The sequence below is a fragment of the Cydia amplana genome, chromosome 4 (assembly GCF_948474715.1).
Source record: "Cydia amplana chromosome 4, ilCydAmpl1.1, whole genome shotgun sequence".
Classification (NCBI taxonomy): Eukaryota; Metazoa; Arthropoda; class Insecta; order Lepidoptera; family Tortricidae; genus Cydia; species Cydia amplana.
The window spans coordinates 9,993,898-10,018,408 of record NC_086072.1 but is presented as its reverse complement, the minus strand read 5'-3'; the positions used below and the strand labels follow the sequence as shown (position 1 = coordinate 10,018,408).

The window sequence follows — 24,511 nt, the reverse complement described above, 5'->3', positions numbered from 1 at the left end:
AATAAACAAGAGGAGACGACGCAGCACAGCAAAAGCTGTGCCGGCTGCAGCGGCGAGATCAAACGCGAGATGAGAATCATCGCCGCCGGCGCGGGCTGAAGACTCACGCCCTTTTTATTTCTTACGTATAATTTTAACAGCTTTGCCTTATGCCTTATCTCATTTGAACGTTTCCTTCATCTTGATAAATATTGTTACTTATTATTACCACATTACAAGGGCAAGGCTCCAACACATAAACTAGTAATATCATGGTCATAATAATAGTTACAAAGTAATGTAAGTATATAAGCTTACACATAATAATTAAGAAGTCTGCTTTGATGTTGAAGCGATTGATCTTTCATAATGTAGCACAAGAAATGAACCAGAAGCTATAGTTTTTTTACAAAGGTCAGTGATGCAGAGTTGGCAATTGATATGGCACGTGACGCCGGATCGTTTGAAGTCGCTTTATACCCGTAATGGTTTGTCTGTCTGCACGGCTGTCGCTGTGATATAGCCGCTCCAAAGAGTGCCGACAAAGGGCATAGCAGTAGCACAAAGCTATTGATATTATAAAATCCCTTTGATGGTAGCCGCTAACGTATTGCATCCCTATGGGAACTGCACGATGCAATGGCCCGCCCGGCCAACCCCCTGTGTATGCACGATAAAGTTACGACTCCGGAAAAGTATGCATGTCCATTGTCTTCCTAGGAAGTCCCCCTCGGCAGTTTTAAAGGTAGGTATATCAGCGCTCGTATAGTTATGTTTTAATCTCGGCTTCCATACAGTAATTCGTAGTCAGTTCTGTACATTTTCGACCGTAAATCTCTCCACTTCGACTCGAACCTATTATTAAAACTGAATTTCGTAGAGCGTTATATAATAACTAATAATCACACTTCGTGGCTATTAAGTCGGAATCACTTTTTGAGATCGTCCGACATGGGAGAGAACAGGTTTTGATACAAGAAAAAGAAGTATTGTGCCGCGAGGTGAGAGGGACGATGGAGGTACGTAATCTTACGTTATTATTGCTTTGAAGTACCGATCGACGAATACCAAATTACCGACAAAATACAGCATAGGTACAATGATCCGTCTTTAAAATTTGTGTTTTGCATCAGGGACTCACGAAACTGATCTTATTAAGTACAACATTGACACTATTGACAGTAAGATATGTCGGCAAATAAATACATAGATAAATAAATATGTATTGTAAAACTTTTCCAAATAAATAGATAAATGTAGATATCCTGTAATTACCTGGATAATTATTATTAAGTATAGTAAAATGATTACTTATGTCAATTATTATTAGGTACCTATTGTATTATATATTATATTGTATTGATTATCACATATTATGTGTATTATGTTTACAAATAGGTAACATATTGTGTTACCTATTTGTATTATATGTAAGTATATTCGGGTTTTTTTCAATGATATTCTATATGTTGCCTTATTTAATCGCTGGCTCCTCGACTATTACTTATACCTGGTTTTGATAGTTTATAATATAACATTACCGATGGATGACGTTTCTAAAATTAAGTATTTATTTTAAGAGTTAATTTAGTTCCTTACAAAAGAATAGTGACGCTTACTTACAAAGTTGCTTATAGGTAAAACGATTTTATTTTGACTTGTTGCGGGCGCCTTGGCGCCGCCGCAAGAATTTTAAAGCTTTTACGATAAACACATTCGCCGCGAGTCATAAGCACTATTGTACCGAACCTATTTCAAAGGCTGTTCCTTATATGGTAGAAAATACACAATAGTGAAACTAACATCTACTTTCACGCATTAACCGTGTTAGTCGGTACTTAGGCCTCATGTCATACTGAGAGTCCTGAGATGAATCCGTGGTATTTGCTAGAGCGCGTGCGACTGCGGCTGCGCTGGCCGCTTGCCAGCAAAAGCATAATAACGTTACTATCAACATTCCAGGTCACTTCGTACGATTATCTTTTATTATACCTACACAGATTAAATCTTCTTCGGATGACCAAAAATAGCCACTATTAACAAGCCCGATCCCGAAACGTCTCTTTCAACTCAAACAATTTGGACTTTGGAATATGTTTGGAATCGTTTGTTTCTTGATTATGTTATGTTGTAACTTTTCATTCTCCAATTATTGTTTTTTTTTCGGCGAATTATTGATTATTTGTTATACATAGTTAACTAAAGAAGCTATGTTGATTTTATAGTGAACGATTATTAAAAAGGATAAAAGGCGTCTTACTCTAACAAGGCACTTACTGAAAAACACTAGTGCTTAAAGCTTCGAATCTATTACTATTGCCACTTAAGCAAAGTGTTTTCTTGATACGGCAACCATAAGAATGTGAACATTATAGGCAGTAACATCAATAATTGGTTTAAGCTTTTAACGAAGGTAGACAAAAAACAAACGGCGTGCTTAGTACATATTTAAGCGGAAGAACATTTTAACAGAACTCGGAAAACGAAACGTTAGAATAAATTACATACATATTTGCAAGTATTGCAACCACTGAATTTACTTTTAGACAAGGTGAACATAAGTAGTAAAAACATTTAATATGATTTATCAAAATTTCCTTCCTTCAGGCAAATAGGCGCCTAATACGCAGGATAGGCATTAAAGGATTTTGATTGATTGGCCCGTTTGACCATCCCTATACTAATTCGTGGAACACGCCACCCACGTTGACCGAGCCTGCCGCATGCAAGGTTATTTTGATGTGACACTGGCATCACCTGGACAATAGTGCCATTTTGGATGTTAAAAGTTACCGTCATAAAATTACACAGTCATCTAATTTCAAACGATGATGTAGGTAAGTATATATATAAGGTAGGTTCATACAAGTCACACCATTTAAAATGTTGCTCATGATTACAGACTCCATGCACAAAAAGGTGGGCCCACATCTAAACTTTCGGCACGAAGGTAGGAAGTAGGTACCTAACCTACCTATTTTTCCGCCCACCAAATTTTATTACAAACATAAAACACTGTTTGTTGTAAGTCAATTTTGGATTACGACCTCATCTCGGTCGCAGATAACTCTCGACAGTAAACCTAACACGAAGAGGCAATAAAATTCTAATTTGAAACACGAGCTAAAGAAATAGCCACCATGCAGCCATCTAGCCGCGGACCAGTTCGACACACAGCCAAATTAGTCGGACTCTTAACTATCTACATTGGTACTTAATATATGTTTATAAATAAGTAGGTAGTAGTTACTTGAACTTAGCTTAGAATCACTTTGAGGTTATAGTTATAATTAAGTAAAGAGATTTTAGCAAAATAATGAGATATGATTTAATGATAAGGTCTCAAAGATCAAAGTAATAGGTAGTGACAGGGTTGAGCAGTATTTCAATTACATGTATTTGAAATACGTATTTGAAATACAAATTAGTATTTTGTATTTGTATTTCAAATACTACCTCAAAAGTATTTTGTATTTGGTATTTCAAATACTGCACTCACATGTATTTAGTATTTTGTATTTCAAATACTTCAAGCTTCAAAATACATTTCTATAAATACATTTTATTAAATTCTATAATCCTAAAATGTGTAATCTCTCGCACAAGCTGTGAGCCGACCGCGAACCTCCGATCCAGCCGAGATACAATTTTCATTGGCTGGATACTGGATCTATATTAGGTCAACTTCTGCGTGGAACTTTTCGTTTAAATCTAGGGGATAGGGTCATTGCAGTAGTTTCCGTCCATGCACTAGTTTACGACGACTTGACGGATTATCAAATATATATTTCATTTTTAATTTACTACTTTTTGCGAAGTCTTCATCTTCCTCGCGTTGTCCCGGCATTTTGCCACGGCTCATGGGAGCCTGGGGTCCGCTTGGAAACTAATCCCAGTAATTGGCGTTGGCACTAGTTTTTACGATAGCGACTGCCATCTGACCTTCCAACCCAGAGGGTAAACTAGGGCCGTAATTGGAATTAGTCCGGTTTCCTCACGATGTTTTCCTTCACCGAAAAGCGACTGGTAAATATCAAATGATATTTCGTACATAGTTCCGAAAAACTCATTGGTTCGAGCCGGGGTTCGAACTCGCGACCTCCGGATTGCAAGTCGCACGCTCTTACCGCTAGGCCACCAGCGCTTCCTTTTTGCGAAATATCATTGTTATATGTAGACAGATATATTGCTTAGACGCCTTAGACATAAGGATTGAAATCAGTCCAAATTTGTGCAGGAATGTAGGTATATATTCAAATTTCGTCAAGTGGACGTAAACTAGAGCTGGACGAAAACTAGCGCAATGACCCTATAAGTTTATATGAAAGGATATTCGTTAACGTTAAAACTAAATGCTAAACAAAAATATAAATAAAGGTATATTTTGTAATTGAAATACATTATTTTAAACACTGTAATTTGTATTTTGTATTTCAAATACTTTTAAAAATGTATTTTGTAATTTGTATTTCAAATACGTGGAAGCCAGTATTTTGCCCAACCCTGGGTAGTGAGGCCATCAGATATATCGGAGCGGCCGAGTTGTTCACGAATAAGTATATAAAAATCATACAATACATGATCACAATGTTCATATATTTTCGACCACATTTTCCCCTCCAAGATATTTGATGGCGACTGTACGTAATTAACCTCTAACCGCCCAGAGACCTATAAAAAGGTCTACTGTTCCATTCTAATTTGAACTTTGTGTTGACAAATTAAAATTTCATTTTGCTTGGCAAGGTTTGACGTATGGGCGGCTAGATGTTAAGCCAAGTGGTAGCAAGTTTACTATACGTAAAACCATAGAGAAATATAATAAGACAAGAGAGCACTCTTGTACAGTACTTGTACAGTATGGAGTGAGCACACTCCATACATCAGTTAGACTATTAATTTCAGTGTCTACATCTAGCATCGAGTAGCGGAACTATCAGTACCTACTGCTACTTGACAATAGATGTAGCACCGACCGGAAAGTCTTATGCTGTTGAGATAAGCAGTACTGATAGTTCCGCTATTCGATGCTAGATGCTACTAATAGTCTTTTTGGTACTAAAATTGATCTATGGAGTGAGCAATCTATGTATTTTTTTCTCTATGGTAAAAGAGAGAAATGAATTACCTACGCTTGACCGTTAAAACACTTAAAACTACAACGACTAAAGTTCAATTAACAAGTTACGAATAAATCAGTTTTTACTACACCACCTTCAGAGATTTGTATAAAACCAGTTTGTTAACTCTAATTAAACTCATTTACATTTTGTTTTCCTGGTACTCTGTTTAATCTAATGATTAGAAGATCGCTTTAGAGGTGCAACCTCAGTGCGTGTTCTATCGTATTGTTGTGTTTGTTTAGTTTAGTAGAAGTGTTTTCTCATTCGAAGCAAACAACGAAACGGCTACCTGAATCTATTCCACAAACCAACGTTAGCCGGAACGCGCCGCTCTTAAAACGTTATTTGCTGGAATCCGGGGATTCCTCTAACTCTTAAGATAGCTTTGACTTTAATTATCCCATAAATAAGTAATACCTTTAAATTTCTATTTTATCAAGTTTTAGAAAATAGCACGTAGCAAATAATTACTACTATTACTAATCTTATTAAAACTCTTTTTAGGCTTTAAAAGAAAATCGTTCTGGTATTTGTAACTCAAAGAAAGTTAAAACATATCTTATGCTAGTGATGCTCAAAATGTAAGTAACTACCAAGCAAGGCAAGATCAAAGGTGTGATTAAATAATAAATTCCACAGCTTGTCTCGGAACAGAGGTCCTCTAGGCATTGTAGTGACGTCTGTACAGGCCTGCGCGCCTGACCCGTCCATAAAACACATCTTACAACCGAACTTTTGAAGCACTGAGCTTTAGTTTTAATATTTTTAGGACTCCATAAGAGTGGAATGTTAAAAAGGGAATCATTTAATGAGAGCCACCTATCCCACACAGTCGAGTCTTATTAAAGCAGCTAATTATTTGCGGTGGTTGATTGCGCTCGTAAGCCGCTTAGCGCACAAAAGGGAGATTAACCTGTGGGCGGCCGGTAAGGACGGCACTACGGCAGTACCTACACTAGGTATCTAGAATACTATAATCTTTTTTGTAATCGCTGACTCTCTCTGGGTCGTCGACCGGGTGGAGGCTGCCGCTAGTGAATGTAACGTACCTTACGGGCCGACGTAGCGGATCCAATGTGCGTACACCTTCTTCCTTGATAGACTATATGTCCATTTATGTGCTTTGTTATGTTCCTAAGTATAATAAATGCTATAGATTAGCTAGGTATTTTAAAGGAACATTAAAGAGACTGTCACAACGCCGCGTACTTTCCCTTTCAAATTATTTAATCATCTTTTTTCTGTTTAATCACGTTCGAATCAAGCCATATGATTCAAAATCCAAAGTTTCTATCCCATTTTGGTTTAATCTGCTTTATCAAGATATTGAATGCCCTTTCTTTTCGCTTTTGGCCAGATTCTTAACGTACCGTGCATTTAGTATTATAAAAGTATGTACATATATATATTTCTATTACATTATCTACATTTCTACAATATACTTAATTAAAGCGAAAATTGTTTCATTTACTAAATTAAAAACTCAGTAGGCACTTTAATACCCACTACACCTTGCCATATTGCGTAACTGCGCGTTATTTTCATAACGTTGGATTGGGCACGCTCTACAGAAATATTACATTACATTTCTCCTGTTACCTCGCTCATAACTTCTTGTATTGCCTGCAAGCTACAAGTGTCGTTTTATAAGTTACTGGCAGGTAGGTAGGTACGCGCAAAGGGTTCTAATATCAAACGAGGCCACGCCGGTGTCTAATGACTGGTTAATGAGACTCACAGGTAGACTGTAAAGACATTTAAATTTTATTAGCGAACAACCGTGGGACCAAAGAAGCTTCCAATCTGAGATATAATTAAGTTTAAAATGCTTGAAAGCGTTGTTATTTTCGATTTTTCTTTGAATAATAAACGAAGAAACGCTTATTAAATTGGTTGACGACGCAGATCGTGCAAAGTTGAGAAAAGTGTAGCAATATTGCGCATTTTGGTAAATGTCGGAATTAGTTAACGTTACCTATGTTATGTGTTGTAAGACATTACACACACCGAAATGATGAGCATTAAGTCTGTCTGAATAAGCACGCAATACATTTTTCACATCAGAAAAAGAAAACTGAGGGGTGTTTACAATACTACTACTACCTACTTGCAAATGTGGTGTGAATATGTGAATGTGAGTGGCTCCATGAAACTACAGCCAAGTCACCAAGCTAATACATATCTATTTCTAAAGTTTCTAAAGAATTTATTAATGTATTTGTTGTAATCTCTCTCTTAAAAGCATGCACAATGCACCGTGCATAAACGTATGGTGGCATGGCAATGACATCGTGACGTGAACCTCAACATCGACCTCAAGATTAACAACATACAGAATTTCTTTAATCCCATCATAAAGCTAGTGATTACACCTAACATCCGACACGTGCTTGGTTATGTTAAGTGCCTATATCTACGAGTATCTATTACAATGCATTAACAGGAACAGGACATAGAGACATGAGCAATACTGAGTTTACAGGTCTAGTGTTTAAAATGAATATATACAGGGTGGATTTTCTTTTTGGGTCAGTGAGGGCAGCTACCAGATCCCGTGCTGCTACGAGAAAACGGTCTAAGAAGACCTTCCCTCGATTTCAAATTAATGAAGATTGGCTTTTACAGATTTTGGAAAAAACATACAGGGTGCGAGAAAAAGGTCATTTTTGACAAACTTTTTTTTATGCCAATCGATCCCATTCCTATTAAGGATCAAAAGCTTGTATGGAACCAAAAAAAAATTTCCGGCTAGAAAAGCCACAAATCGAGGAAAACTTTTCCCATACAATTTGTATGAAAATGAAAACTTTTATTTTTCACATGCTATTTTTGTATGCCAATCGATTCCATTCCTATCCAGTATCAATAGTTTCTTTGGGGTCAACTTACGGTAATGTACTAAAAAGCCACAAATTAAAGAAAACTTTTTCCATACATTTACTATGGAGAAAACGTGAAATTTAATTCACATTTTTCTATCTGGCCAATCAGTCCTGTTACATTTAAGGACCATAATACTGTATGAAGACATTACTGTAGGACTGATGGGCGAGATAGAAAATTGAGAATAACATTTCACATTTTCCCCATAGTAAATGTATGGAAAAAGTTTTTATTAATTTGTGGCTTTTTAGTACATTACCGTAAGTTGACCCCTAGGAAACTATTGATACTGGATAGGAATGGAATCGATTGGCATACAAAAACAGCATGTGAAAAATAAAAGTTTTGATTTTCATACAAATTGTATGGGAAAAGTTTTCCTCGATTTGTGGCTTTTCTAGCCGGAAATTTTTTTTTTGGTTCCATACAAGCTTTTGATCCTTAATAGGAATGGGATCGATTGGCATCAAAAAAAAAGTTTGTCAAAAATGACCTTTTTCTCGCACCCTGTATGTTTTTTCCAAAATCTGTAAAAGCCAATCTTCATTAATTTGAAATCGAGGGAAGGTCTTCTTAGACCGTTTTCTCGTAGCAGCACGGGATCTGGTAGCTGCCCTCACTGACCCAAAAAGAAAATCCACCCTGTATAAATATAAAGAAACATTGAAAAACCGAACGCTTTTACGACGTTAGACCATATCCATATACAAGATGACCTAATATTGAAACCCATTAAGTAAGTACCTGATTAGGTACCTACCAAACACATGGTGTGCGGATGCGCTCTCAATTAACAGAATTAGGGACGGGACCGGACCCCTCGATAGGTGTGTTATATTCGCTCTTGGCCTATTTGAGAAGTCACGGGGAACGGACATAATAATAATCAGTATAAAATCGTTCAGCGCCTGTCACAATGATGAGAAATTTTCATCGGATTCTTGGCCGATTTATAGTGAATTTAGGGCTACGTTATAACCTCGTAATTATAAATGTGATTTTTGGTATCGCTTCGGTCAATATGTTAATGTTAATATGTATATAATCGAGCGAGGTATGTTGTGTTGTGTTGTGGTGTGAAAACCGTGAGAACTTAACTTTGACCCGCCGCGTTAATTAATTGTTTTGATAAAATGCAGTTAAGTATCAAGTATTCGCCAGGTGCAGTTTTTTTTTTGTTATATAGCCCTTTGTTCCGAACATGTTTGTTAATTTTATAATAGTAAGTTTTGAATAAGTATTTATATAAAGTCTCTTAGTTCAGTGTGCCTGTCAGCAAAGGCCTCCTCCAACTCCTTCCAGTATTTCCTCTCTCTTGCCACCCGTTGTCCAGAGTGGTCCCACTGTAGGTATAATTTTAATTTAATATTCCCATCGTCTTAGTTGAGGGCCTTGCGATCTTGACCCATCTGTAGAGTGCCACATGAGAATTCTTTGGCTCCACTTCTATGTCTTACATCTTACATAGTGTGACGTGTGACCCCTCCATTATTGCATGTCTATGTGGGTGGGGATATCTGCTACTTTTGTTCCGGTTCTTATATGTCAGAGCTACGGTTTCTATCCTGCAGGTGCAGAATGTTAACTGACATTAATGATATTAGCCGGAAACTCAACTTTAATCACTAGCTCGTTTTCTTTTCAGGTGCCAAAACTCCACACATCAATGAAAATCCTACAACATTAATTTAGGCATTGTCTATTCGTCTCGTATACAGACAATGCCTCTTGCAACTTTGAAAAACAATGCTCACACCAAATCTGGTGGCGGTGGCAACTGCGGAAAGGCATGGCAAGTTCGTGAGGGCGGAAAGCGCTACACGTTATCATCGATTCAAAATCTCGGAGCCGCGTGTTCCCGTAGCTCGCAGCTCGCCGAGCGCGAGCAACTCGACCGTTTAGCCAAACCAGTGTAGCCGTGACCTTGACACCCGTAACAACTGTGTGTAATCGGAGTGCACACATATATACAGGTCCTCCTAAACCTTCGACTCGGTCAGGATACAGGAACAACTGTTGTCGGCTTTCTTCACACGGCCGCCGGCCGGCTGCGCTCTAACCGCCCAGCTCTAAACGAATGAATGCCGATGCCGACGGTATCTTTTCTTGTTTGTCTTTTCGTTACGCATTACTTTTTTACCGAACTAAGTACAAAAGTTTTGCAAGTCGGACCAATTGGCTACCTAAGTTCAACTAACACAAGATTAAACCGTATTTTTTAGAACAATATATCATGTAGGTACGTACATACAATTTTAACGTAGGTACCTAAACGTGATTATTTTATTTAAGCCTCTCTGAAGAGTCTGAGGCATCCTCGATGATGATGTTTATACTGTTTATCAAAATTCCAACAAGACTGCTATTTGAATAAAAGTTTGGTAAAATAAAAACTTGGAGGATACAACTAAACGGAGTAGCCATTAACAGGCTTTCCCCTCTGTCGAAAATAGGCGGCCAACGGTCATACACAATGTATGGACTGACGTTTATCTGACATGGCTATTTTTACGTTACGCATACATTTGACGTTCCCCTCCCCCGCAAAAATCGGCAGACTGTTTTGTACAGAAAATTACAGACATGGCGTCTCCGTTTGATTATATCCTCCAAGAATAAAAACCTTGTATGTTTGAATTGTAATACGCCATATTAAACACTCAGGCACACATTTTATTAGTTGATCCAGGTTTAACATTGCATTAGGTTAGGCTTAGGCTTCTTCGAATAAAAGAGAAATAGGCTAAAACTAATTCTTTGATCCCGAGTTCACTGCTGACCCCAAAAAAGTCTGGGTTTTACATACATACTTATTTTTTTCACCTACTTTTAGGGTAATTAGATGACATCAAATGCTCGAATATAACCGATAATCCAAGGTATTTCTGTCAATAGAATACGATAGCAATTTTACTAACACGGTACATTTTTAATGATGTTTTGAACGATTTAGGTACCATACCAATAATACCCCATGGTACTACCCAAAAAAGAATTGATAGAAGTTTAAAAATGCTCATTTCATTTCATCTAAGTGTGGGTTGGTTGACCTCTCCAAAGACGGATAGATAGGTAGGTGTAGGTGCACCGGGTGCACGACTGTGAAGTTGCAATGACTGACCACAAACCGCGATAGGGTCCGGCGATTACATCGTCGTCACGCTCAGAAGCCGAACCGCTTCTCGCAGCTGTGCCCTTTTCCCAACGTCTACCGACTCATCCCGACCAGTGTAAGTCTGACACCCGATTAAGCTCTGTTTCAAGTTTTAGGTACTGAATGCCAGCGTAAAATCTGAAGAAAATGTGTATTGTTGAGGTACGAACACAGAACCCGCGTTCGCCCTTACTCCGCTGGACGCCCGTGGTAGGGCCACCGCTCCGCCGAGCCGCTCACTCGGCGGAGAATCGTCCTCGCCCCTTCCGTCGCCACCCCTCGTTTACCAGTTACCGCGCCGCGCCGATCCACGCCGCGCGCCCCTTCTTCCATCACTCAGTTCGTTTCGTTCACGTTCGTTCGTTCAGTCAGTCAGTCACTCGACGACAGCCACGCGGAGTGGATGTTTGACGAATGTTTACACCCGGCATTCACGCGGACAACTAGGTCAAGTTTTACGGCAATCAAATTAGGATTGAAGACGGCCGATTTCATCTTTGTGCTGTGAATTAAAGTGATAATTGTGACAGTGATTTTAAAATATTCTTAGTGAACTTTAGAACAAGCGGCGTCTTTTGAAGTGTGCGGGATGCGTGCGTGAGCGCAGCGCATGACGTGCTACGAGACGTTGAAAGCTCCGGCATTTGCCGCGGACGCCCCCATGGCACACCACTTCGTCAAGTGGTGGCGCAACAAGTTTAGAAATGGATACAAGAAATTCAGCAGTAAGTATTAACTCAACAAAACATTGTTTAGCTAAATCTGTATCGCGTGCGGCGCTCGTGATTAAGGACTTTGGCACCATTCTCACTTTGACCGCTCAATTCTTGCTGGCAAGTATTGTTTATTTACGTTGTAGTGACGATATTTGGGCGACAAACATACCTACTTCATAATCTTATATTGTTGATACCAATTGATATTAGGTACTCAGAAAAGCGCTGAGACAGGCTGAATTAGCGGAATATTTGGACTAAACACATTTAAGATTTTTAGGTAGACTACTTTACGATGCGACGTTTTACCATTTTAGCTAACTTCTTTACTCGACATTAGAATGTTATTCTCACGTTACCTCGGGCTTGTTAAATAATTAGCAAATACTACTTTTTGACAGAACATTAGGAGAGTACGGAAGTAACAATTTAATCCTGACCTACACGTAGATACTTGAAGAGGTATCCGAACGTGGCTTGAGTTAGCAAAATATTGGAATGAATCCTAATCCTAACGCCACCAACAGCAAAGTTAACTATTTTATTTATCTTTTAGAATCTAGACGTAAATAAACAAAAATTATTTCGTTTCCCATGTCTACAAGTTCTACAACCTTATTCCATCTTATTCTACATAATATTATGCCGAACAACCTTCTAAAGCCCCCTTTATTTTTTTACCGCCATCAATCACGAAAAACTGCTCTCAGTACCTGAGTAGAAAGGTTTTTAGACAAACTATTGGAAACGTGACTTTAAAGTAGTTCTTAGTACCGTGAAATGTTTATCTCTTGCCCGTACACTGAGAACACGGACAACGGTGACGCAACAAAAGCAGTGAGCATCTCCCGAAAAATGCCTTTTGTGCCAGGGTTAACTATAAATTGTTTGCCATGTCTACCGATACGTTTGTACTTTATAGAAGAGAAGCTGTGAGCGTATGGCGGCGATCTCTTTGATGTTTATATAAAAGGTATCATTGTCTCCGCTTCGGCGAAGAGCTTTCAAGTTTTCCCTTTGAAGTTAATCAAATGAGCGACGCCGCACGGCTCTAGCTTCTAAAACTTTATTAACAAACTTGCGTCACGTGTTTGACGTGATTGCCTACGAGCACATTTAAAATGAAAGACGGAGGTTCGCCTTCAGAAATTATAATCTAACTAGATATTTCGAAATGAAATACAACACAAGATCAAAGAGATTTCTGTGTACTTTGAAGTACGATTAGGAGCAGTCTCGTCTCGAGATCGGAACGGAAGTGTCAAATTTTTATGTTGTTCCCCGTTTTACTACTTAGTTGTGATGTTTGTGTAGGGATGCTACTTTAATTTTCGAAACGATTTTTACCAAGTGGTTTTAACATAAACAGTATATAAGGTTCACGTGGCTAATTAACATAAACAATAGGGATAAGTTCGCCTTTGTACTTCGCACTACTTGTATGTTTTTTTAATATGTATTTTTGTACAATAAAGAGTTTACTACTACTACAATAAACGTGAAATCGAAACTAACAAAAATAACAAATAGTTTTTTATATTGTACAACGGGGATACTAGTAAAAACGGGGCGGCTACTTTGAAAGACTGTTTTTAGGATTCCGTACCTCAAAAGGAAAAAACGGAACCCTTATAGGATCACTCGTGCATCTGTCTGTCCGTCTGGCACAACCTATTTTCTCCGAAACTACTGGACCAATTAAGTTGAAATTTGGCACACATATATTTTTTATTGGAGACAATCTTACACAGCTCGACATAGGCCCAAACGAATCAAAGCTTGTACTATGGGTACAAGTACTAAGCGACAATAGACACACTTATAAAGATAAAATCCATAACTCAGGAACAAATATTCGTGATCAACAACAAATAGGTATAAGTGCCTTAACCTCTGGTTCGTAGGCAGGTCGACTAGCCGACTAGGCTTACTATTGTGATACGTAAGCAATATGATTCTCAAACTTCCTACGAGTCTAATACCTACACTACGCACATATAAACCATACGCCGTAACTTCTATGTCAGCTGAGGCCCGTGCCGATATTACCGCATCAAACCCCATTACATTTTATAGAACACCTACATATGTTATTAGGTTTCTCCTATTTTCGCGGCCACTATAACCACCGTCTAAGGGGCTAGTGGTATTTTAGCCATACCTCGCCATCAGATAATAGTTATGCCAAATCAGGCGTGTCTCACTCCGCGATTTCGTCGCTTTGTTACGAGTACAGGTAGCTATAGCTACTCGTAAAAGTACATCCGTTCGGCCACAGATTATTGAATAGTTCTTACGAACAGATACTTATCTCTCAAAGAAAACGCAAATACCTACCGTTTTAATACCTACACTAAAATACAATGGAATGACCTTGAACCTTCAACGCGCCGCCGCGCACCGGCGCAACGCTAGGGTTGCCGACGCTTAGAAATGATTTTACAAATAATATAAGATACCTACCTACTTAGGTAGGTACAAATATAAGTTTTAATTGTCAAACTAACATTAGAACTGGTCATATAAAAGCATAGCGTAAAATAACCATGAGCAAGATAAGTTGCAATAAGTAATTACAATATTCCGTTTATGCGTTTCATTCCGACGAGTGGCTGCGAGACATTTTAAAAGGTCATATCTCCCTGCAGTAAACGCAGTGTTTACGCCGTTTTATAAACCGCGCAATGAATCAATAATTCAATACCGCCTAAGTACCTTGTAGCTTGCAACCACAATTGAAACTATCGTAAAAATAAAACCAAAAGTACTTGTATTGAGAATGTTTACCTACTTTTCCTATCTATCGGAAGAGCAAAAACGGTATTTTTTATTAGTTTTGTTGTTTCTGCATTCATCCACACTACAAGTAGTGTTATTTGTTCAAGACATTTCTTTCGCATACATTTTAGCATATTCGAGCGCGCGGCGACGCGACGTGCGTGCGTGAGCGCGCGTGGCAACCTTGCTTGCTTTTCTACCGTGAACGGGAACGGATTCGTAGGTATAAAACCGAGCTCGCGCGGAGAGTTCCATAGGCCTGGTTCGGCCCCAATTTTGGGGAAAGCCATTAGCCGCGCGTGGCGCTGTCGCCACCTAGCGGCCATATCTGTGCTGATCGTAACAGACGCGTTTTGTTAGAGAGTGAGTCTTCTGTACTTAGTACTATTATTTATTCTGTGGCCAAATGAAAAAATTCTCTGTTAGTAAAGCAGAGACGCTTTCCAAATAGATTTTCGTACATTGACCCGCATGTTGCTATCTCTATTGCACGCGCATAATTATTATTGCTAATATTGCTGTCCCGCCCATGATGCCGGTGCCGGTTGTCAATTTCACTGTGCGAGTTTGACAGCAATATAATTATGCGCGTGCAATAGAGATAGCAACAGGCGGGTCAATATACGAAAATCAAACTGGAAAGCGGCTCTTCTTAAAATAATTATTTGAGGTTATTTTATTATAAAATTATAAATGCATCCGCTTCATGTGATCCGCAGTAATAATGACAACATATTTAAGAAATCTCTAGTAGTAATCAATAATAATAATGGTATTTTCTAAAATAATTCGCTCATTACTTCAGTTACTAATCCTCCCAGAGTGACAAAGCTAAAAGCTTAGTCAAAAATATATCCTAATAATCTCTGCGGATTATGTAAAGGGCCTAACTTTCGAGAAAAATAACATAGACGGCAGATGTGGTCTTGTGGCTCGCATTTGGGCCGATCGGCTCCTTGGCCCTTCCAGGAATCTAATAAAGGCCCCACCGCGCCCGCCCGGCCGCTTCAGACAACCTTTGAGATTCGCCGGCGCCTTGTATTTCCATTCGTTGTCATTCACCGATTATTGTGTCGTATTTTTCTTGCTCTTGTTATTCGTTGCGAGCTATAAATTGAAATAAAATCGCTTTTTGTGATTTCAACGATTTTATGATTTCGAGGAACGTCAATGTTTATTCTACCTGATATCAATATCTACGTCGCCGAACAGATTAGGAATATTTTTGTTGTCGCGGTAACTGACCTAGCCTAGGTCAGTTACAGCGACAACAAAATATATTGTTATTATTATACGCGTAGTTATCGTTATTATCATGTGTGTATTAGTTGATGTTCCGTATTTTTGTTACTCAATAGTTCACTGTTTATTTGCCAGGATCAAATTAAATAATGTTTTGGGCTGTCGTGTAAAGCCGTTTCCGTGATATTTTCATCTTATCAATAAAGTCCCAGTTGTTCCTAGACTTCCAATTTTACTTTTTAATAAAAAAACTATAGAATAACTCGCAATGCCATACCAATAAATAATAACTACCTAAGTCAGGCTCGTAGTTTTATGAATAAGGGGGTTTAAAACACCCAAGACTCGGGAATAAATATCCATGGTCATCACACATATAAATGCCTTTACTGGGATTTGAACCAGGGATGTTGCGGATGCAGATTTTTTGACATCCGCGGATGCGGATGCGGATATTTAATGGCTCACATCCGCGGATGCGGATGCGGATGTCATGCTTAGGTACTTAGAAAACGTCAAATATTAAATTTTTAGTATTTTTTTATTAAAAAAAAACCGAAACGTTTAGTATTTGAGCAAGAATATAGGTGCGTTATGTATTTAATAAACAGTAACTTGGCCTACTTTTCTGGATCTAGACGATTTCGTTATAGGTAATGACGAAATTACCCAGCACTTACGCCGCCGCTAAGACGTTCCTGTACCGACTTGTTCGACATCCGCATCCGCATAAGCTCCGCATCGATTTTATGCGGATGCGGATGCAGATGCGGATGTTGAAAATATTGCGGAAGTTCCGCGGTTGCGGATGCGGATGCGGATGCTCGCAACATCCCTGATTTGAACCCAGGACCATCGGCTTCATAGGCAGGGCCACTAGTGTCACTACCCACTAGGCCAGACAGGTCGTCAAAACATCATATTTACGTCTATCGGCATATATGATGTTTTTTTTTGCTTAACAGGAAATGTTGTTCTAATAAAGAATAAAACAAATTCCAATACACCAAAGTCAGCAGAGTTCCAGGTTGAATACTACAATCATATGTTTTCCTTATTCCAGTCGGCGAAAGCGAGCGGACAGACACGGAGGAGCTTGTCGGTCGAGCAGCCTCGCAATGCTCAGCACCGCCGGACCTTTTGCCGAGCGAGGCACGGGCGCTCTTGCAGCCGGCCACGCCGCCGCCGCACCGACATCACCAACCAAAACCCCCAACACCACCACCTGTTCAGAGCGAAGACAAGCCAAGACTGAGATTTGAGGTAAGAACTGTCTCCTCGCGGAACTAAATGCAAAATATCCGAGTAATACTCGCCGAGTGCCACCGTCAAACAGATACGACCGCATCGGAACACGACGCTTACTCGAACATCCATCAACCCGACTTGCGACTTGAAAAAACATGTAAGTAGGTACAATCTACACAGCTTGCCTTTACTGAAATATTGTTTCCAAACAACGATCACACACTAGTATATGTCAACAACAGCGTTTATTGATGCAGGTTAGTACCTAGTCGTTTTGTGCAGAAAATTGATACGCGATACCACAAACCATTTATATCCCTTGTATTCTGATATCTGTAGCATTCTTTGTAGGTAAGGCAAGACCCAACGCGAGCCAAACAATCTCCTTGGCATAATATCCGAATGATCTTAAAGGCGCGGCTAGTTTCCTTTTGAAGCGTGAGATAAGAACGCCGTCGTCATTGTCCAACGACACGCGGAGCGCGCCGGCGCCGCCGGTTATCTTCAGTCCATTCATAAATGTAGCGTTGATATCGCACCGCCAATTTATAAGCATATACATTCCTTGCTAAGTAAACCTCTTGGTGGCTTATAGTAACTTAACCTGTTTGTCGTTTTAGGAATTGACGTGTGACGTCGAGCTGCAGCATCCAGAATCGTCGAAACAAAAACCAGTTCAGTTCTCCTTCACTCTCTACGATCTTGACGGGCACGGACGCATGACTAAGGATGTATGTATTCACTGTCAATCACGAATGCCATGATTTATTAAAATGCGGAAGATAATAAATTACTTTGCAACAATTAAGTTGTCATTTATAATTAATGGTAATCTAAAACGCTTAATTTATGGTTACAGGATATAGCTGGCATTGTGTCTACGATATACGAGTCAATCGGGAAATCGGTCACGGTCCCCCACTATGGCTCAAAGACAATACAAGTACGATTAACAGTCGTACCTGAAGATGGTAATGCTCGCACCCATAGGGACAGGCGGGAAGGCCGAAGAAGACGTAGAAGAGAGGCCACGACGACGAATCTACCCGAAGAACATGAGCAAAGCGAGGAAGAGCACAGAGAGAGATCTCCAGATGACGACCTTTCATCAAAATCGTCGTGTTCAGACGACCGTAGACCATTGCAACGCCCGCCGCCCCCTCAACCCACTAGGACTCACCGCTACCACCGCAAGGAACATCGCGAACGCAAACACATGAAAAAACGCTCCGGCAGTTTACAAAGACGTGAACTGTTTGAAATCATCCAGGCTAACATGGAAAAGAACCATCTGAGTTTTCAATCCTCGAGGTTAGTATTCAAAGTGAATCACTACATAGTATAAAACAAAGTCGCTTCCCTGTCTGTCTGTCTGTATGTATGCTTAGATCTCTAAAACTACGATAGGGTTCCGTACCTCAAAAGGAAAAAACGGAACCCTAATAGGATCACTCGTGTGTCTGTCTGTCCGTCCGTCTGTCAGCCTATTTTCTCCGAAACTACTGGACCAATTAAGTTGAAATTTGGCACACATATGTAAGTTTGTGATCCAAAGATGGACGTATAACGTAAATAAATGAATTTTAAATATGGAGGAATTTTGGGGGGTAAATGAGAAAATAAAAAAAATCAAGTTTTTCAAACTATAACGTGTTACATATCAAATGAAAGAATTCATTGTAAGAATCTCAAATATATTTTTTTAATAATTTTAGGATAAATAGTTTAGCAGTAATTCAAGAAAATAGGCAAAAAATTACCATTCCCTCCCCCCCCTTATCTCCGAAACTGCTGGGTCTAAAATTTTGAAAAAAATACACAAAATAGTTCTTTACCTATAGATGACAGAAAAACCTATTAGAAATGTGCAGTCAAGCGTGAGTCGGAGTTAATGTACGGAACCCTTGGAAAGCGAGTCCGACTTGCACTTGGCCGGTTTTTTTTAAATAGATAGTGATTCAAGAGGAAGGTTTATGTATAATTTGTTAACCCGTGCGAAGCCGGGCGGGTCTCTAGTTACTTAATATAAGTACAACATTTTAGCGAATCTATTGATTGAGGGTTGCTTACGTTTTAGTGTTTTGAGTTAAAACATTATTGTTTGTTGTTCACAGAAAGCCCTGTGAATCCGTTGCCAATGAGGAAGAGATAACAATGAAATATCAAAAGCTTCGGAACAGATCGTACACGATCAGCGAGAAGCCGACTAAAACATTCCACACCAGCAAGTCTGATAAATCTGGACATGGATATTTGGACCTGGCGTGCGGAGGCGATTCCAACTTGTGCCGATACGATCGGTATCTCCATGCAGTCATATGCTCGTCTGCGAGGCATGCGCACACTGGTTTCCATCAAAAGCAAGCGCAAACGCAAACTCCGCGGTCGCAGCGGGGCCACGCGCACCCTCGATCCCGCTCCCACGACCTACCCACCCAACTGCAGACATCACAACAACCCAGAGTACTACAGATAATATTTTTATAGAACTGTGCTATGGACGACCATGTTGTCCTCATAGCTTGTTAAATGTTTCGTGGAACAAATGAATAGTGAGTTACCAAGTGTTGTAGTGGTGAATGTACGTGACTATTGTCAATGAACATGATAGTAAGGGTAGTTAATTTACTCGAATAACGGTGTAGTCAATAATCAGTATTTACTAAAGTTGGTGTATAATTTTATGTGAAAAACTATTACTGTGGTGAAAACTTATAAATTGTAAACGGAGAAAATCATCATATATTCATTCATTTATTCGTAATAAATGTAAGACGTCAGTGACATTTATACGAAAAGGTGCCTTAAAAATAGGTGGTATTCCTAAGCTTTTATTGCTCTTTGGAGTAATTTAGTTGCTAGTTATCAATGCTCAGTAGATTATGTACCTTTTTAAACGACTCATTTTCGAGTTGACCGACTGATTTTAGTTTTAAGTGTTAGATGCTCTAAAGACTAAAGTTTATTGGATCGTTATAATACGAATAGGTTTAGACGTTACATTTCGAGAGCGCGTTTACTTTGCCTAAGTAAGACTAAGTTTAGTATTAAAGACAAAATGTACGATACGCGCGATCTTGTTAAGATTAGTCTAATATCAAAATGACTGTTTGGTACTTAAGCTTGTGGGTGTCTCTCGCACTTGCTAGTAAAATGCATTTTTGAACGAGACTAATGCTCTAGTTATGCACTTCAATTACCTGTACCAGTATTTATTTTTCTAAGTAATCAATGAATCTCTTCAAATTGTTGCATCTTATCTACCTCCTTTACTTCTTAGTACATAATTAAAATCAGCTGAATCCTAACTTTAGCATAAGTTATTTTGTGATAATTTGGAACTAACATGTATTGCAACTTGAAGAACTTACTTGAATTGAAGTTCTATAGTATGTTCAGTTTGTTAATGTAAGGTGTATAGTGTACAAAGTGCTCGATCTTGTCAAAATATTTATTGTCAAATATAAAATATAACCATAAAATGAGATTTGAATGACGTACAAATTAATTTCATTTCATACCTAAATTAATTACAAGTATTATAATAATAAATAACTATAGTGGTCCCACCTTATTCAGTCGCCTTTTTAACTCCGTCCAATCAATCTCATCTTGAATGTGTAATAAGACACTGCAAAGACGAGAATCACCGCAGTCACCGCAATGGTTGTTTCTTTTGGTAAACCACATTTGTTTACTGCGTAGGAATGCGGGGATATAGTGACCTAAAAACAAAAAGATTGGTAAGTAAATAAGTACTTAATTTATTTATTGTAAACTGTGTAGGTTGGTTAAGTGTATCCAGCACAGACAAGATATCCTCTAGACTGAGCATAGTAACGCTACCCCCTCTGCCACTTATACGGTAGTTTTACTCCATCTTCGAGTCAATCCCGTGCCGTGATTGGTCCGTGTCTTTGAACGGACCAATCAATCACCCCCGTATTTTTGGCAGCATCGGTTACATGAAATAATTGCTCTAAACTCCGTCTAGAGGATTCCTAGTCTATGGTATCCAGTAAACACCGTCTCTTGTTAAATGAAACTAGTACCATACAATGAGATGACATGATGGAGACATGTGGTGACCTAGGAACTAACTGGTGTTTGGAATTGTCTCGATGAGTATTAGTTGCCTTTGGCCTGTAGTAAGAAAAGTACAGTCAGTAAAAACTTGTACCAAAATGAAACGTTTGCCATAAACTTATTATTTCTTAATGCCCCCCAATTGAGTAAAGGACTACGTAAAGGTCGACGAAATAAGTACTAGCATATGTATACTAGGGCCAGGTTTGGTGCTCCATGAAAGAGAAAGGACGCAAGTCATGAAAAATGAGGTTTAAAGGTAACGCCGTTTTTTTCTCATTTCATCCCAAAGTAATCAAATCAAAAGCGTAAAGTTCCTGAAATTTAAGCTTCACATAGTATAAACAAGTCGAAATCACATACCAGCATATATTTAGGGTCGGGTCTGTTCCTCCATGAAAAAGATGGGACAGAATATTCATAAAAATCGATGTCTTTTCTATCGTCCTTATGATGCACTAAACACCCATGGTGGGTGTGCCCGCCGAACACCGCTCGCGGCTTGAACTTTCTTGTAAGGTACTCTGTTGCCTCCCGTGATAAGGCATCTATTTTATTCCTGAATCTTTTATGTCTTAACGGCAAAGGTGGAGCATCTGGTTCTTTACATTGTGCGTCTGATGTTCTAAATAAAGGGAAGTGCTGGAAAAGGGGCATTATTTTTTTATTGCAATCAGAAGTTACTATATACCTAATATGTATATAAGTAATACATACTTGCATAAGTATTGGTTGACTATAGGTGAAATTTGGAATTTCAGTGCACTCACTTGGACTTTTTGAGCATCCCAGTGACTCTACAAAAAAAAGTAAGTAGTTAGTAGGTACCTAACTACACAATTATTGTGAAAGGCAAAAAGAGCCGTTGAGCCCAGGCCGGAAGACCCGATAGTCGGGATCGTGGTACTTAGGTCATACTGAAAATTCCTGGACTGGCCACTTAGAAAAAATAAGTTTTCTCGTATATCAGAATCCAGAAACTTTCAGTATGACCCACGTACTACATCTTTACCTATATGAAGAATTTTTTGTGGCCTGGCGCGGATTTCTTGTTTAGCTGGGTGGTAATGAATGTGTTATGGTAAGCATCTATTTTGCTCTTCTAAGAATTTGGTTTGCTGGTAAGGCACGTTAATCATGAACTACAATTTAGCCTATGTAATCTGGTTATCTAAATATCTACATAAAACGCCCAATTAGTACCGGAGTTACGAGTATGACGAATAAAATAAAATAATTTTTGAAGTGAAAACTTCTTTAGCGGCGCTGTGCACTTTTTGTGATGGGGCAAAAATGTTAAACTCGTAACAGGTGTCACGTGACCGTAAGACGGACACGTGACCTGATCGAAAAACTGTTACTTCAATATCATTGAGTTTTTCTTTATTGATTTAAATGCCATCTAGTGAGTTTCCCTCTAGCTGGTATTAATATAACTCGAGTACTAACAGTGATGTGCTTAGGGGTTTCAAGTAATGCGACGAAATAACGCTAGATGTCGTTAACCTCAATTATACATAGTGCTGCAGACATTTTGCAATAGTGATTGAGTTTTCACTTCTGCGGCACACCCTGAGTGCAACCCGTTATTTTTTTTTTACGTTTTAACAACTTACTTGCTATTTTGTCTAAAGAAAACCTAGCTTCCCTGCATAAATGACATGAGTCGCCTTCCATTGCCATTGAATTTACGATGATGAAATGACTGCCCTTTATTGTAACAAGTTTTACTGAAGACGTATTGAGTGCCTTGAAAAATCGTTCTGCAGAACCAAGCCGAATGCTGAAACATAAAAAAAAAACACATGTGGGAATATTTTAAAGGAATTGTTTGAGGTTTTACTTTGTATCAATTTTACATGAACATTAATGGTATGTTATGTCTACAATAAACATTAACAAACAAAAACATCTTGGGTCAGCATTTCCCAAAGTATGTGACCCAAGCGAAATTTGAGTAGGCCCTGAAACATAAGATGACATGCGGACGGATGGGGTTAATCGTCAACATAATTCAACAGATGTAATATTTCATGCTCCCTATTTAAGGCGGCCAAGGTGTGGGTCCCGAAATTGGCAGTTTTTGTTAGGTGGGTCAGGACCCAATCAACTTTGGGAACCACTGTCTTAGATTATTAGTTTTAATTTAATAGGTAAGAAACAAGAAACATACTTATGATGAAATCCTATATCATGGTTTCCTACTATAACCTGCATGGTTACACCATCATCAACTGGGAATAATTTGTGGAACCTTTTCACATAGTCTTGAAATTGTTTCTCATTGGTCCATTCACCTTCATCAAAAAGATCGCCTGCAAACCAAGAACGATCAATCTCAGAGATAAGCGCTAACATTTTCCTATACAAAGCTGTATTAGTACCTACATAATATGTATATTTAATTATTTATTTTAAGTTTATAGCACAAAATATTAATCCATACTCATAATGCCCATTGTATATGCAGCCTGTTGGGTGAAAAAGCTAGATATTAAATCATAGTACTTAATTATTATCTATAATTCCACAAATATTTTGTTAGTAAGGACATGGTAATGACTAAGCGACCAGTTTTAGTAGCCAAACGATTAAATAAATTAATGCCCATTGACCTATTTATAGAAGTTTATTTTGTTATTTATTTGTTTATCATGTTATTTTATTTTATACGTCTTTACCCATCATGGAAGAATTGAAGGGGTGTTTACAAAAACAACATAACTGCTTAGAGTGGTTGACACTTTTTTAAGAACATTGTTAATCGTTTCAGGTGTCAACCAGTGTAGTCAAGTTATGTTGTTTTTGTAAACATCCCTTCAATTGTGTTCCAGACATTTGGGAGTCATGCGCAGAGCCGAAGCCAACACACAGAGGCCCTTTTGACACTTTAATGAGATGTAAGGGAGATATATGTTATTATTACTAGCATTGTCTACCAAAGGTAGCAACACAAAACTAACAGGTACTAAGACATCTACAATGGGGTTGGCCTCTTTACCGTTGGCACCAGCATATAGGTTTAACCAGGATACAGGGAAAAACCTATGCTGGTACTCAAACCTTTGAAAGTTGCCAACCCCATAACATGACAGGAAAGGTACTGTAAATATTCTATGTGTCTTACATTTGTTAGTTTCCTGTTTATTACACTACAATTTTTGTTCAATGTTATTTTCCAATTTTTATGGCCAGGCCCATCATTTATATGTTTGATAGATCTTAACATCCTGAAATTTTTAACTCCAAATTATCAATTTCTCAAAATCCAAAAACTAGTATGAGCCTGAAAAGTGATGTGA

At 38.6% G+C, this 24,511-nt stretch overlaps 2 protein-coding genes across 3 annotated transcripts in view; one reads left to right on the top strand and one right to left on the bottom strand.

The window, feature by feature from the left end:
- LOC134663161 (metallophosphoesterase 1 homolog) overlaps positions 1-24,511 on the bottom strand; it is a 40,916-nt gene that overhangs the window by 15,848 nt on the left and 557 nt on the right. The window contains exons 3-7 of one of the 2 annotated variants that reach the window (XM_063519511.1): positions 23,383-23,524; positions 22,826-22,992; positions 21,927-22,006; positions 21,573-21,851; positions 20,694-20,848 (exon numbers count right to left, since the gene is read on the bottom strand). In XM_063519511.1, coding sequence (XP_063375581.1) covers positions 20,711-20,848; positions 21,573-21,851; positions 21,927-22,006; positions 22,826-22,992; positions 23,383-23,524 — 806 coding nt within the window. In that variant the 3' untranslated portion in view covers positions 20,694-20,710. Of the gene's footprint in view, positions 1-20,556; positions 20,849-21,572; positions 21,852-21,926; positions 22,007-22,825; positions 22,993-23,382; positions 23,525-24,511 lie in introns of those variants that run through there. The other variant, XM_063519510.1, reaches the window with a different exon arrangement.
- LOC134663160 (protein naked cuticle homolog) lies at positions 11,418-19,803 on the top strand. The gene is made up of 5 exons (XM_063519509.1): positions 11,418-11,864; positions 16,939-17,138; positions 17,744-17,854; positions 17,983-18,434; positions 19,238-19,803. Exons 1-5 carry the CDS (start codon positions 11,750-11,752, stop codon positions 19,608-19,610), a joined length of 1,251 nt encoding a protein of 416 aa, XP_063375579.1. The 5' UTR covers positions 11,418-11,749; the 3' UTR covers positions 19,611-19,803.

What these genes read in the sequence shown, in the direction of transcription:
- LOC134663160 (XM_063519509.1), top strand. Translation starts at nt 11,750, where the DNA reads ATGACGTGCTACGAGACGTTGAAAGCTCCGGCATTTGCCGCGGACGCC. An exon ending in ACGGACGCATGACTAAGGAT is followed by an intron (nt 17,855 to 17,982) that starts GTATGTATTCAC and finishes TTATGGTTACAG; the next exon opens with GATATAGCTGGCATTGTGTC. An exon ending in CTGAGTTTTCAATCCTCGAG is followed by an intron (nt 18,435 to 19,237) that starts GTTAGTATTCAA and finishes TGTTGTTCACAG; the next exon opens with AAAGCCCTGTGAATCCGTTG.